Below are 15440 nucleotides of genomic sequence, written 5' to 3' on the forward strand. Positions count from 1 at the left end.
GGTTTTGAGGGTAATGACTCTATTCCTTTCACAGTGCAGGACTTCTTTCAGTTCTTTCACCAAGTCCCTCCTTTCCTCCTGTGCCATTAACCTGTGCTGGAAAAGGTTTAAAGCCGCACATTTTTCTCTTCAAGGCACTGAACACGAGCAGCAGTGTAGTGACCTATCGGCTTTTCATTTAATGATGTAATCAATAGGCAGAAAAAAGTACATTTAAAGGAGAGTTGATCTGTTTTGTGGTTAGACTCTGCCTGAGGTACCAAGGAAAGGGAGGTGACTTGTTTAGAGAGTTGTTTTGAAGAGACGGGTGGGACAGGCAGGGACACTGTAAGTAGGTGGTGATATTGTCTACAATGAGGTCATTTTCGTTAACACACAGGGAGATAAAAGATGCCAATTTTGGTACAGTTGCCTTTGTTTTCCCTCAGTTTGCCTACTCTGAAACCACATCAAATGAATTTAATGTACACAGTTTGGCACTGGACAGATTGAAGTGTGTTGAAGGGTCCCTTGCTCCCTAAGAACATATCTGTAATCTCACAGTGAAGGCCAGTGGTTCATAGATTTTTGTTTGTTTCTTTCTTTTTCTTTTCTTTGTCTTTTTAAGGATGCACCCTTGGCACATGGAGGTTCCCAGGCTAGGGGTCGAATCAGAGCTGTGGCCGATAGCCTACGCCACAACCACAGCAACACTCATCTGAGCCTAGTCTGTGATCTACACCACAGCTCACGGCAACGCCAGATCCTTCACCCAGTGAGCGAGGCCAGGAATCTGCATCCTTGTGGATACTATTCGGGTTCGTTAACCACTGAGCCATGACGGGAACTCCTCAATAGATTTTTGTTTCTTGATTTTAACTTCCATAGCCTGAAAAGCTAGGAAGCAGCCTGTCTGCAAATTGTCAAATAAGTAGAGTCGTGGAGGGCAAGGAAATTTAGCCGGTGATCCAGGATGTTTGGAGTGCCATGGAGGGAGGAATGTTGGTTTTTTTCCTGGACCCTCAGAAAGAGTGGTGTAAACAGTGAGGTCTGCTGTGGGCATGGGAAGTAAGGCTTAGGTGAAGTGTAGACCAACATGCCGGTGTTGGTGGCTCCTCTTCTTCTGAGTTTCCCACCACTTATTTATTTATTTTTTTAGCCATACATTTATCTATGAGACTGTAACATTTTTACCAAAAATGCACAGCTGGGTGTAATATCACATTTTTAGGTTTGCTTAAGTCTTCCTTAAAAGCAGAATTCGTTTGTGATTTTCCCCTTACTTTAGACTCAGTCTCAGATCTGCATGTATTCCCGTTGGCTCTAATCACTAGTGCATTTTGGTGTTCCTGGGCGAGAATCACAGAGCTGCCCGGCCGCTCGTGTACCCGTTTGCACATTTCCATGGTGTCGGCAGTAGCATGGGGCATAGCCTCTCCTCCACTGGCTCCTATTTTTCTTAAACAGCATCTAGGGGGTGTGTGTGTGTGTGTGTGTGTGTGTCTTAATTTCTCACTTTTCACACTGTAATGCAAAATGTAGGTGACATGTCCCAATGGCTGATAAACATTTCATAGTGCGGTGGGTTTACTGTGTAATCCCTTTGATAATACCCTCTTTTGTAAACACACGATAGAGGTTACAATGGAGTCCTGCCGAGGAAATAAATCAGAGGGTGGCACGTTTTTGACCCTTAGAGCCAGAAAGAGAATTTGGTAAATGGTTAGGTTATTGACTGTCCTTTGGAGAGCCGGGGGTTTGCTTTCTGTACCTCCTTTCAGCTGGGCTTGTGTTGCGTGTACAGGAGGCCTACATTATCATAATCCATTTTTCGCTTTTATGTGATCTACCAGCGGCTCTCGTAAGCCTTCTTTCTGCAGAGCCTTCCCCATTTACTTGCTCTAATTCACCATCTTTTTTTTTTTAATCATAAAAATTGATGTTTTGCAACCAGTGGCATTATATGTGAGTTGTTTATGGAGGCGCTACAGGGAAGACGATTAGTGGTAGAATTAAGTACGAGGCGATGGCTGTGGAGGGAAATTCATGAATAGACATCACATCAATGACATAGCAAGAAAGAAGCGTGTTAAACTCGAAGATACTGGAAGAATATCATGAGTAAAATTATAATATGTCTTTAGCTGATGTTGAATGGTGTTAATCACACATGAACACATTTTTACTTAAGGGTTTCTATTAGGTAGAAAATGCCCAGATTGACCCCAACATGTAAAAAAGATGTTATCTTAAACTGCCTCTACCCATTAAATGTTAATTCCCCTGGCAGCACTCAAGCTGGAATATCAGTAGAAATACTGTAGAATTGTTCATTTACTCTTGTTATCATTTAAGCCTTAAAAGACATTTGATATGAGAATTTCTTAATTTATACAATTTAACACATCTGAAAAGATAACCAGAGTGGGATTATTTTTTTTGGCAAATTATTAATAGTTATTAAATTTCCTGGGAACTTTTTTTTTTTTTTTTGCACCCATGGCATGTGGAAGTTTCCCGGCCAGTGATTGAACCCACACCATAGTAGCAACCCAAGCTGCTGCAGTGACAGCACTGGATCCTTAACCTGCTGCTTCATGAGATAGGTCCTCCTGGGAACTTTTATTCAAGGGAAAAAACATCCAGGTCTTCTCCTTCTCTTACCTAATGTGCCATTTTCCATTATGATTCTTAAATGAAGAAACAAAATCCTTCCAGTACAATGAATGTGAACTTTAAGATGCTCTTTTGGGAAAGCAGTATAAATGGAGACTAGGAATGTGAATGACTCCATGCTTTGCTCTTAAAGAACCAAGTAAAGAAAGCCAGTGTTTGGCTTTGGGCGTTCAGGCCCTCTGGATTTGGGAAAGGTGGGAAAGAAAATGGCAAGAGGAACCCCTGGACGCATCTGACCAAAGCGTGCTCGTGCAGTGAAAGCATTTACAAAAGAAGGCGCGGCCTCGTGGAGCTGGCTGCAGTGCAGTCTGCAGTGCAGACTTTCTAGGCAGTGGAGGAGGTCTTCCTTAAACAAATCTGTTAGCATCTTAGTTTGGGGAGAACACAGCACAATGTGGCTGTAGATGCACCAGTTCATATTTCTGTCTGAAGCTGCTCCATCTCACAGTTCCTGGGGTCCCCTGTTCCTTAGGGAGTAGGTCTGGTTTGAACCAGTCTTCAGAGCTGGCCCTGGCTTGTGCTGCATTTGTCCCTCTTCCCCTTTGGCCATCAGCAACCTCTTTCTGCAGAATATGCAGCTCCTTGGGCCCCTCCTGGTTGGTGCTTTTTCTTCCTGGAGGTCAGTGGAGTGTTAGCAGTTGTTTCTCATGTGTAGGGCGTGATGGCAGATCCCAGGGTGGGTTAGAGTCTCTGTCTTCCTCTCTCCTCCTCCCCGTCCTGCCTCTCTGTCCCACCTCAGTTTCATGCTGTTGCCTTTTCTCACCAAATCTGGGCTCTAACACAGGCGTCCTCAGGGAAGCTGTCTGATAGGGCAGGATCTACGTAGAATGAGTCGATCTTACAACAGAGACAGTTTTCCTTTCTTTTTATGATTCTGCTGTCATTCCATATGGCACATGTTGGCATCCTGCTTCTTCCTACCTTGGAGGCGGTCCTTGGTCACACTGGTGAGTCCTGACAGTGGTTCATGGCTGGGCTGGCTCTGAGACCTTTTTTGAATTGGTGGGCGCCGTGATGTACTGGTTTTAGGTGGGCTGAATTCCGCCCCTGCCTGACATTACTAGTGTTATTGTCACAAATTCTATATTTCACATATTTGATATATTTACTGATTTTGTATCTAATTTCTTGACCTGGCAGTAAATGGGAGGGGTGTGTTGAAATCTCTGACTGTGCTGGTGAATATGCAGGTTTCCTATGATGTCAGTTTTATATGCACGTCCACACTGCCTCTCTCTCTCTCCATATATACTCACACATATTTTAAAAAAATTTCAGGAGTTCCCGTCGTGGCGCAGTGGTTAACGAATCCGACTAGGAACCATGAGGTTGCGGGTTCGGTCCCTGCCCTTGCTCAGTGGGTTAACGATCCGGCGTTGCCGTGAGCTGTGGTGTAGGTTGCAGACGCGGCTCGGATCCCGCGTTGCTGTGGCTCTGGCGTAGGCCGGTGGCTACAGCTCCGATTGGACCCCTAGCCTGGGAACCTCCATATGCTGCAGGAGTGGCCCAAAGAAATAGCAAAAAGACAAAATAAATAAATAAATAAATAATTTCATTTAAGGAGTTCCTGTTGTGGTGCAGTGGTTAACGAATCCAACTAGGAACCATGAGGTTGCGGGTTCGATTCCTGGCCTTGCTCAGGGGGTTAAGGATCCGATGTTGCCGTGAGCTGTGGTGTAGGTTGCAGAGGTGGCTCGGATCCCGCATTGCTGTGACTCTGGCATAGGCTGGTGGCTACAGCTCCATTTCGACCCCTAGCCTGGAAACCTCCATATGCCACGGGAGCGGCCCAAGAAATGGCAAAAAGATGAAAAAAGAAATTTCATTTAAGTGATGCTTTTTTTTTGGTGAATGAGCTCTCATCACTGTGTAGTGTCTCTGTGCTTAGTAATACCTTTCTTTTTAAAGTGCATTTTGTCTCATTTTAATATAGCTATTTTATAGTGAAGTTAAAACTATGATTATATAGCAATCTTTTAGCCAGCAGATTTAACCCAGCAGATTATTGAATTGTTTCTCCCAACTGTTGAATTTCTGTTTGTCTTGTTTATTCTATACTTCTTTTTCTTTCTATTCTCTTTCCTTTTCAAATTTTATTGAGTTAGAGTTTGGGTACCTTTAAACATTTTGATTTTTCTCTTCGATGGGATTTAAATTTGTGCGCTACATTTCCGTTCTTTGTGGTTACCCTTAGAATTTATCACATGTGTTTAAGCACAGTTTAAAATTCAGTAATGTCTTAATTTTTCTAATGAGGGCTAGAAGAACCTTGGATGCTTCGTTCTCATCCTACCTTCTCATCTTATTGTCCGGAATTTTAGCTTTGTCTTGTTCCACACAGAGTTGTGTGTTTGTATGTGTGTCTATGTGTATGCATGTGCACTGCATTTACCATTTTATTTTCTCTCCATTCCCTTCTGTATTTTAGCTTGCCCTTCTGAAGTTATTTCTTGCTGAAGTGCATCCTTTATGAGTAGCATTATAAAGACAAATACCGTATGATATTACTTACATCTGGAATCTAACATATGGCGCAAAAGAACCTATCTACAGAAAGAAACAAACAAACTCATGGACATGGAGAACAGACTTGTGCTTGCCAAGAGGGAGGGGGAGGGAGTGGGATGGATGGGGAGTTTGGGCTTAGTAGATGCAAACTATTGCATTTGGAGAGGGTAAGCCATGAGATCCTACAGTATAGCACAGGGAACTATATCTAATCATTTGTGATGGAATATGATGGAGGATAATGTAAGGAAAATATTTTATATATATGGGTTACTTTGCTGTACAGCAGAAATTGACAGAACATTGTAAATCAACTGTAATAAAAATTAAAAAAAAAACATAAAAAATAAGTAGCTTCATAGAAGACCTGACGGTAGTAATCTCTCTCAGGGTCTGGTTATTTAAAAATGTTTTATTTTTCATTCTTTAAAGATAATTTTGAATGATTTGAAGCAATCATTGTTACTACAAAACAGAGTTGCTTAGATTTGAGAGAAATACTTAAAATTACATTCAAACCTTCTATCGTCTCCCCACTATCCAGTACCTTGTGATCTTGGCCCTTGGGTAAAGTTACTTGTTGGTTAAAATCAGAGCATTAAAAAAAGTGGTCCAAAGAAAATCATCAGGCCCTCACCTTACTTAGAAAGGGAGAGCTGGAGAGCTGGTTTCATAACGTAAAGTCAGAACTTTTGCGTTTTAAATGTTCTTAAGAGATAAAGTTGCATTTTCTTAAGGGAGATGTGTATTAAAAATGTTACTAGACTTCTTCTTTCATGAACTATAAGTTTTTAGGCAAAAGTGGGCCTAAGGTCCCCAAGATCACCCCTAGGTTTGACCGTTTTCTGGGGGCTCTCCCAGGACTCAGCACAGAGCCATACTTGGGGCTATGATTTATTACAGTGAAAAGACACAAAGCAAAATCAGCAGAGGGAAAAGGTGTATGGGCAGAGTCCAGAGGAAAGCAGGTGCAGGCTTCCAGAGTCCTCTCCCAGAAAGTGACCTGGGACACAGTTCCCCCAGCAATGAGTTGTGTCAGATGTTGCCAACCAGTCATGCTCTATAGAGACTCAGCTCCCAGAGTTTTTACCTGGGGCTGTTTACAGAGGCCCCTCTGCCTGGCATGTACCCAGATTCCAGATTCCCAGAAGGGAAGTGAGTGTTCTGTACCAACTGTATTGTTTGTACAGACAGCTTAGGCACAGTGCTCCACCCTTATCACCTAGTGGTGGCAGGAACCCTCCCAAAATCTGAGTTCTTAGACCACAGCCAAGGGCAGTCCTTGAAAGCTGGCCTTTAATACACACACACACACACATATAGCATTGGGCCTGCTGTATTTACTTTCTGCACATGGCCCATCAGGAAATAATGATATAATAACAAATACTCAGGAGTTTCCATTGTGGTTCAACAGTTTAAGAACCCGACATAGTCTCCCTGAGGATGTGGGTTGGATCCCTGGCTTTGCTCATGGGGTTAAGGATCTGGCCTTGCTGCAGGCTGCAGTGTGGGTTGCAGATGTGTCTTGGATCCAGTGTTGCTGTGGCTGTGATGCAGGCTTCAGCTGCAGCTCTGATTCAACTCCTAGCCTGGGAACTTACATATGCTGCAGGTGCAGCTGTAAAAAAAAAATGCTTCTGACACCTGAATTCTGCTCTCAGATTTTCTGGTTTGAGTAGAGCTATAACAGTGGTCAGGAAAACAAAAACCTGGCAGGGGTAGGTGAGTGCTGGTGAGGGAGGAGACTCAGACAGGAGTAATTGAGGCACATGGTGGCACAGGATTAGGGGAGATGGCAGGACCATTAGATTTTGCCAGATAGGTGAGAATGAGAAGAAAAAAAAAGGTTAGAGATTGGTTGGAAACAGCTAGAAGTGTTAAATGAGTGACCTCTTATGATAGAGATATGATATCTCTTTAGGGTTTCCCAACCTCAGTGCTATTTTGGCTAAGTCTTTGTTGGGGTGGGAGGAAGGGGGCTTTCCTGTGCATTGCAGGAGGCTTAGCAGCATCCCTGGCCTCTGCTTCCTCCATGCAAGTGCATCTGTCTCCTCACCTACTGCCTTCCCCAGTTGCGGCAAACAAAAGCTGTCTCCGATGTTACCTGTCGTCAAATGTCCTCCAGGGACAGTGGTTGAAAACCATTGTATTACTACAATAAATAAATTCATAATGACTTAGCTTTATATGTATACATGGTTTACTCCTATCTCACATTTATAGTGGCTTTCCATTTATAGGGCTCTTTCATGTGTTTCTAGCAAGAAGCTTGTGAGAGAGCTTGGAGTATTTTATCCTTGTTATATAGATGAAGGCAATGAGATGCAGAGGTGAAGCCACTTTGCAGTAAAGCAAAGAGAAAGTAGTAGTAAAAGTAATGGTGATAATAATATGTTGTTATTAATATTATATTAATAATTACTATAAAATGTTTTGTTAATATTTCGTTTTAATGACAGGAATAATAGATGTTTTACTGAGTGCCTACTATGAACCAGACATTGTTTGAAACGCTTTATAGGTGTTCATTTTGCAACAAGCCTAAGAAGTGTTATTAGCACATGAGGGGATTGAGGCCAGAGAAATTAAGGAACCTGCCCAAAGGCACACAGCAGGTCGAAGAGCCAGGTCCAAACCCTTTTGGCTCCAATGCTGTCATACCCCAGGCTCTGGATAAAAAGTGAGCGGTCCTGGACTCTTGCCTTTCTGTAGTAGTGTTTTTTCTCATCACTCTTTCCGCAGAGGTTGCCATTTGCTTATTACACTGCTTTCCTCACTCTGCCCAGCTCTGGTCTCTAGTTTCTGTATAACTTTTTTCCAATCTTCTTATCAGCTGGATCTCACAGAGATGAAAAAATTGGGAAGTCTCTCTCTGTGGCCTGACTTTGCTGTTTCAGTTGTGGTCTTCTGTTATTATATTGATTCTTTCTCATTTTACTTATTTTTAATGTAGCATTTCATGGAAATCTGGATTTGTTGCAGCTGTCAGCCTAATCTTGGCACATACACTTCACCCAATTCCTGTGTACTTCAGCTAAGAGGCTTCTGTTCATGGTGCTTAAACATTTCACGATATTCTTCACATCTTTCCACCAGCTCCCAATGTGTCATTTTTTTATATTTCCATGATTATATTTTATTACCCAGGGAATTTACTAATGTACCAATTCATCTACCCCTTCTTTTGCAGTATTATTATTATTTTTTACTTTTTTCCTAACTCCCTTTGAACATCCCTGTTTCATGCCTTCATGTCTTCTGACGCCTGATATGGAGAAGGAAAAATGTCATTCTTTCTCTTGACCTAGTGAAGAAGTCACCTTTCCTTAAGCTTTTCAAGATATTTATCTCGAAGACTTTCTACAACCACTTAAATGCAGTATTTGGGAAGAGCGACAATTAACTGTATGGTACCACCCGTTAGTTTTAAAGTGCTTTGCTTTTCTGTTCCTGTGATCCCTGGAGGGACCGCTGAGCCCTCAGTTTATTTCTGGGTCTGGTTTTCTTATGGGTGGGGTGGTGGGTGGGTGTCGAGACTACGACCTGAGAGCAGACTGTCGTCAGATTAGTTTAGGGGGACATTGCTACATGGACATGGTGTTGAGAGATCCAGGGTTTTTTCAGACGTGTCCAGTTCGGCAAAATTAATTAGGCTTCTTTAGATGCTGTAATTGTTTTTAATATAAGTAGTGTGTGCTGCCATCTCTGTAATTACACTTACTGCTTGTGCATCTCACGGTTCCAACCCATGAGACCATTCCACTCTCCCTTGATTGTTCGGCACTTTTCCTAAGACCTTATTCACTTGAATTTTGCTAGCTCTGAAGATAACTTCGGTCCCCAAAGCCTTAGGTTTTAATCCATTATGGTACTCACCATTCCTCGTAGTTTCAGATATGAATTTCACTTTCCTCAGCATTTTTTATTTTGGTTGTTAATACTAAATTGCATTTTTTTTTTCTGGATCAGAAATTGGGATAGTTTCATCTTGTTATGCATCTTTAGAGAAAGTTATGCCAGCCATTATTACAAAATCATTAAATTTTAGGATTGGGAAGGATATTGGTAAAAGTGCAAAGCATTGCAGTCTGTTTATAGTCCTCACTATAATTTCACAACATATCAGTAAGTTTGTTTCTTTGGCCATTAGGTGAGCAGAGTCTGTCCTCTGGAAAAAAAGAAAAAGAAAAAAAAAAATAAAGAAGTGGAAAACAGCAGAAGCTTTTCAATTTGTTGTTCCTTTCAGTATAGAACCTTGTTCCGAAGAGAACTTAGTGTGGGTTGCCAATATCAAACTTATTAAGGGGTGTTTTGTTTATATGCATGTATTTTACAAGTTCAAATCTATCACCTTTTCTCATTGTAAAGTCAGATGGTGAGACTAATCAGATTATTTTTATGAAACAATAACTTCAAAATGAGAGGTATGAGTGGCAAGCGAGGTTTTGTTGGTATCCAAGCAGAAATTATTTTTTCCTGGTATGGGAGAAATTCATGTACATACAGAGAAGCCATAGAATGAACATCCTCTCCCAACCAACAGTTTGTTTTTCCACCTCAGGATGATGTTTAATTAAAATTCTGCTTACTTGAAAATTTTGTTTAATTGAGTGAAGTAAGTCAGAAAGAGAAAGGCAAATACCGTATGATATCACTCATATCTGGTATCTAATATACAACACAAATGAACCTTTCCACAGGGAAGAAAATCATGGACTTGGAGAATAAAATTTTTTTTAATTTTTAAAAAATTAAAAAATTTTTAATTTTTATTAAAGTACAGTTGATTTACAGTGTTGGGTTTGTTTCTGCTGTACAGCATAGTGACCATGTTAATTTAAGTTTAAATAAAATGTAATCTTAAATTTTAAATATAATATTTAAAAAGTGATTTTTATTTTTTCCATTATAGCTGGTTTACAGTGTTCTGTCAATTTTCTACTGTACAGCAAGGTGACTCAGTCACACATACACATATACATTCTTTCTGTCACATTATCATGCTCCATCATAAGTGACTAGATAGAGTTCCCAGTGCTACACAGCAGGATCTCATTGCTTATCCATTCCAAAGGCAATAGTTTGCATCTAGTAACCCCATATTCCCAGTCCATCCCACGCCTCCCCCTCCATCTTGGCAAGCAGAAGTCTGTTTTCCAAGTCCATGGTTTTCTTTTCTGTAGAAAGGTTCATTTGTGCCGTATATTAGATTCCAGATCTAAGTGATACCATAGTGGTATTTGTCTTTCTCTTTCTGACTTACTTCACTTAGTATGAGAGTCTCTAGTTCCATCCATGTTGCTGCACATGGCATTATTTTGTTCTTTTTTATGGCTGAGTAGTATTCCACTGTGTATATATACCACATCTTCTTAATCCAATCATCTGTTGATGGACATTTAGATTGTTTCCATGTCTTGGTTATTGTGAATAGTGCTGCAGTGAACATACGGGTGCATGTGTCTTTTTCAAGGAAAGTTTTGTCTGGATATATGCCCAAGAGTGGGATTGCTGGGTCATAAATTTTAAACATAATTTTGAATTACACATAAATGGCAGGAGAAAGTTGTCCCCTCAGAGTCTGCCACTAAACTGAGTTAACCTGCAAGTTAGTATAGTATGGTCCCAACAGGTTAAAGTGTCTGTAACACACTTGAGAGTAGATTTTAATTACAGTTTTGAAAGTTATTAGAGTACATACATACATATTTTTTGAATGAAACACTATGGGACGCCTGAAAATCTCTGTGAACCTTTATTCCACAGAATATATTTTGAAAAACATGTGCTGAGTTGTTATTTTAGCTTTAAAGTATAGCAGTACATACATAGTGGCTACATGTTAGAGTCCAGGGAAGTTCAGCTTCCTGAGCTTTGAGCTGTGAGTTGTGAATTTTATGCCGCGCACTGAAGCTGTCCAGGCAGGTGAGGCTGGCTGAGCAGAGTTCAGAAGCAGCCCCCAAGTAGTCTACAAACATGTTGAGTCACTATGTTGTACACTTTGAAGTCATATAAGGTTGTGAGTCAACTGTATGTCAATAAATTTAAAAAAAGAGAGAAAGAAAGAAGTAGCCCCTGAAGGCTGTGGCTGACACACAGTCTCTGACTTAGGATGAGGAGGAGGGAGACCTTGCTTCTCATGGTGTCCTCACTTGGATCAGTACCTCTAGTTTTTACCAACATCTCGCTAAACTCGACTGCTCTCTGGTTTCTTAGTCTGGGTTGGGAGAAAGAAACCAGAGGAGAAGAGGGCCGTGCAAGGCCAAGTGTTACACGTGAGAGATGATCTCTTGCCAGACCGGCAGACGAGAGCGTACAGGGAGCTTCGAGATTTCGGCACCGTAACGGCTGTAAACTTTGACAGCACCAGCACCTTGTGTCATGATCTGATAGTGTCTGCTTAGATGACCCTAAGTTATCATGAAAGCATTTCAATTAGGTTTGCATCTTTTCTAAGAAGGCAAGAGAATTACGGCGAAATTGGAGTTTCTGTCGTGGCTCAGTGGAAACGAATCTGACTAGCATCCATGAGGATGCAAGTTCAGTCCCTGGCCTTGCTCAGAGGGTTAAGGAGCTGTGGCATAGGTCACAGACGTGGCTTGGATCTGGCGTTGCTGTGGCTCTGGTGTAGGCCAGCAGCTACAGCTCTGAATCAACTCCTAGCCTGGGAACCTCCATATGCCGTGGCTATGACCCTAAAACAACAAAAACAAACAAACAAACAAACAAAGAAAATTATGGTGAAATAGTGAGTCTTAGAGGTCTTTTGAGAAACCACAGGAAGAGGCAGAGGGTGCACATCACCAGAAAGGGGGGCCAGGGAGAAGGAAACGGGGAGGGGCCTCTCTGAGGGACAGCTCTGAGCTCCATGCTCAGAGCTTCTGTGTGATAGAATAAATATCAGCAGCTGGAGCTGCACCCTCTGTGCCAGCCAGGCATGGGGAGGAGGGCGAGGGGCAGGGGCACTCGCTGGTGTCCTTGGCCACACATAGGGGAAGATCCCCTCCCTTTACCACCAGCAGGGCCTGTGTGTTCACATCTGTGTGGGGAGGCCTTGACGTGTGCTGTGGTTGTGTGGCCCTCTCTCTCCTCCCCTGTGAGCCAGACCCTGGTAGGCGCTGAATGTGCTCTGACAGGGCACAGGATAGCCTGTTCCTGCCGCCACAGAACTTGGCTTGTACTTTGAGACAGACACATGCCAATGGAAACATGCAAGTGAATGCGGTGAAGATGGTAATGGCACAGAAAGTGCCTTCCAGGACACATGTGCGAGACCAGGAATGCTTCCTGGCGGAAATGGAATCTCAGTTAAGATCTAGGACGAGGTAAAGAGGAGTGATCCAGAGAAGGTGGGGGTGTTGCAGGCTGGGGATCAGCCTGTGGAGGAAGAGGTGGGAAAGAGAAGGGTGACTGCACGGTCAGAGCTCGGGTTGGGAGTGAGAAGTTCGCAGACGGCTGATCAGGGGGCCTGGGGAATGGCTGGAGTTTTCTCAGACCAGTGGGGAAAGCCACAGAAGGTTTTGCCCAGAGGCATCACATGATCAGCTTGGCATTTTAGAAAGTTTGCTTTGTTGAGTTGGATTTGAAGGGCAAGACTGGCACGTGTTGTATTTATCTAAAAGATAAATGTGGGGAGTTCCCGTTGTGGCTCTGTGGTAACAAACCCAACTAGCATGCATGAGGACGCTGGTTTGATCCCTGGCCTCACTCAGTGGGTTAATGATCAAGTGTTGCCATGGGCTGTGGTGGAGGTTGTAGATGCGGCTGGGATCCTCCGTTGCTATGGCTGTGGTGTAGGCTGACAGCTGTAGCTCCGGTTTGACCCCTAGCCTGGGAACTTCCACATGCTGCACATGTGGCCCTAAAAAGCGAAACAAACAAACAAACAAAAAAAACGTAACTGTGGAGACCAAGAGAAGTAAATATAACCGAGCCCTGCTTAAGAGATGGAATCAGTAGACCTGGTGAGGGATTGATTGGATGTGTGCCGAGTCGGCCTTACTCTCAGGTTTCTGGGGTGGGCAGCTGGGCACTAATAAATGACGGAGAACATGGGCGAGAAATCATTTTGGGATCGTGGTGGGATGACAGACAGTTGGGTTTCAGGCTGCTTGGATTTGTAGTGAGCTTGGGTGTACATGCGTGGAAATGGCAGTGGATCTGAAATTCAGGAGGGAAGGCTGGGCTAGAGGTGTGGATTTGGGAGCAGTCAGCATGCATGTGGCAGGTCCCTAAAGCGGTAAGAATGAATGAGAGCCCCCAGGTCATCCCCCAGCTGCACCCTGAGAAGAGAAGAAAGCCTATGTTAGGACCCCGAAGGAGGAGGGGCAGAGAGGAGCCTACGGGAGACAGAGAAGGAACAGCTAGAAAGGGAGAGGCCAGGCCAGGAGGGCGTGGGGACACAGAAACAAGAAGAGGACATTTCAAGATGCAGGAGAAGCTAAGCGAGAGGAAGACCAAGACATGTCTTTTGGATCCTCTGTGCCACATGGGTGTCATTGTGACTGTAACCGTAGAAACGTCTGGAAACAACTAGAATGTTCCCAGGGCAGAGGAGAGAGTTGAAAGAGATGAGCAGAGGCAGTCTAGGCCTCTCTGGAAGGAAGTTTAGCTGAAGGCGACGAGACCGTAGGACCTCATGCTGGAGTTTGTGGGTGGAGGGAGGAATAGCGGTCAGGGGAGCCTTGAGGATGCTTGGGTACTGGTGGGAAGTAGCTAATAGAATAGAGAGGCCCAGGGGGACGTTTTGGGGGACTCTGGGGATAACTGGGTCATCGGGGGTCTTGAGAATGGAGGAGGGCTTGGGCTCCAGGAGAAGCAAAGAGGAGAGACACCTCTTCCACTGAGACAGAAGGGAAGAATAAAACAATGGACGGTAAAGCCTTGTTTAGTGTCCTAAGATTTTAATTATAGTCTTTTAAAATTTTTTCTCCGCAGACACTACCCAAAGCAGTCCTTCACCACGGTGGCAGATACACCTGAAAATCTCCGCCTGAAGCAGCAAAGTGAACTGCAGAGTCAGGTAATTTCCGAAAGGCTACTGCTGTTGCACTGGTCCTAAGTACTGTTCGCAAGGCTGCTCTTGGGCGCGTCGGTCCTTGTGCTGTTCACGCTGGTCCCCAGCTGGCGCGCAGACTGAGAGCGGGCCTGGGCCGGCCGGCCGGGCAGAAGTGCCCAGCCAGCCTCTGTTTTGTTCCTGGTCTTGGAGCATCCTGACATTCTCGGTTCTGTTATCCACACGGCACCAGGGCAAGGAAATGCGTTCTGGTCAGAGTACGTGTTTCCCAACAATATTGATTTATTTGGTCCTAAATATTTAGAAACATTTTATAAATAGCTTTTCCACACTGCATATGTAGGGGAAAAAAGAGGTGTTAACTTGACCCAATTGCAGTGAGTGTGGGGCTAACACCCTGTCTGTGTATCTCACACCAGCCACGAGCTTTGTTTTCATCCTGTCACTTTATTCATATTTCCCTCATATGTCACGCTGACAGCAGGGACAAAGATTAGACCACGGTTGGCTCCCAGTCAACCACTTTGGATGGAAACTTGCCTTCAACATGGCGAAACGCATCCGCGAAGACTAAGGATTTGGAACGACAGTGTTTTCCTCAGGGACGCCCAGTCTCTCTTCTTGAGAACCCGAGGGCGCTGTCGTTCAGAGAAATTACCTTGCCTGCCTCGGCCGTCATCCGTGCGGTGGAAGAAGGCGGAGGAGCCGAGGCGGCTGAGTTGTGGTCCCCCTGCTGCTGTCATCCGTTGTGACTTTGGGCCAGCCACTCTGATTCCTTGGGCTTATGTAGAGGCAGACAGTCCATCTTGCCCACCTGTTTTGGGGTGACTTCAAGCGTCAAGTGGGTAGGTAGGTGTGAAAGCATGTAGCAACGTTAAACGAAGATGCTGTGACTGTGGAGGCTGGTTATTATCAGTATGGTCCCCAAGAATCCTTGTTGTGGAAAAAAGGAGAAGAGCAGAATTTGCCAAGAAGGGAGGTGTCTAGCTAATACCCTTTGAAAATGTCAGTTGTAGCCGCTCGTAATGAGAGTAGTGGGCTCTGAGTTGCACCGGATCTAATTCTTTCCATGTGGGTTTATCTGATCACAGGGGAGATGGTGGTTCCCTCCCACCCTCCTTCTGGGGACGTGGGACCACTTCTCAGTCCACTTAATTAGGGGAAATATCACTCAGAGTAGGGTTTACTGTTGGTTAACAACGCCATGAAGACTTGGTTGGCAGTTAGTTTTCGGTTTATGTAAAATGCTAATTTTCTG

General features: G+C 43.8%; 1 protein-coding gene across 2 annotated transcripts in view; it reads left to right on the forward strand.

Moving 5' to 3' along the window:
* The window catches only part of NEBL (nebulette), a 356282-nt gene that overhangs the window by 113675 nt on the left and 227167 nt on the right, over positions 1-15440 (forward strand). For both annotated transcript variants that reach the window (XM_047755118.1, XM_047755117.1), the window contains exon 3: positions 14104-14188. In XM_047755118.1, coding sequence (XP_047611074.1) covers positions 14104-14188 — 85 coding nt within the window. The remainder of the gene's footprint in view (positions 1-14103; positions 14189-15440) is intronic.

Source organism: Phacochoerus africanus, chromosome 12 (assembly GCF_016906955.1).
Source record: "Phacochoerus africanus isolate WHEZ1 chromosome 12, ROS_Pafr_v1, whole genome shotgun sequence".
Classification (NCBI taxonomy): Eukaryota; Metazoa; Chordata; class Mammalia; order Artiodactyla; family Suidae; genus Phacochoerus; species Phacochoerus africanus.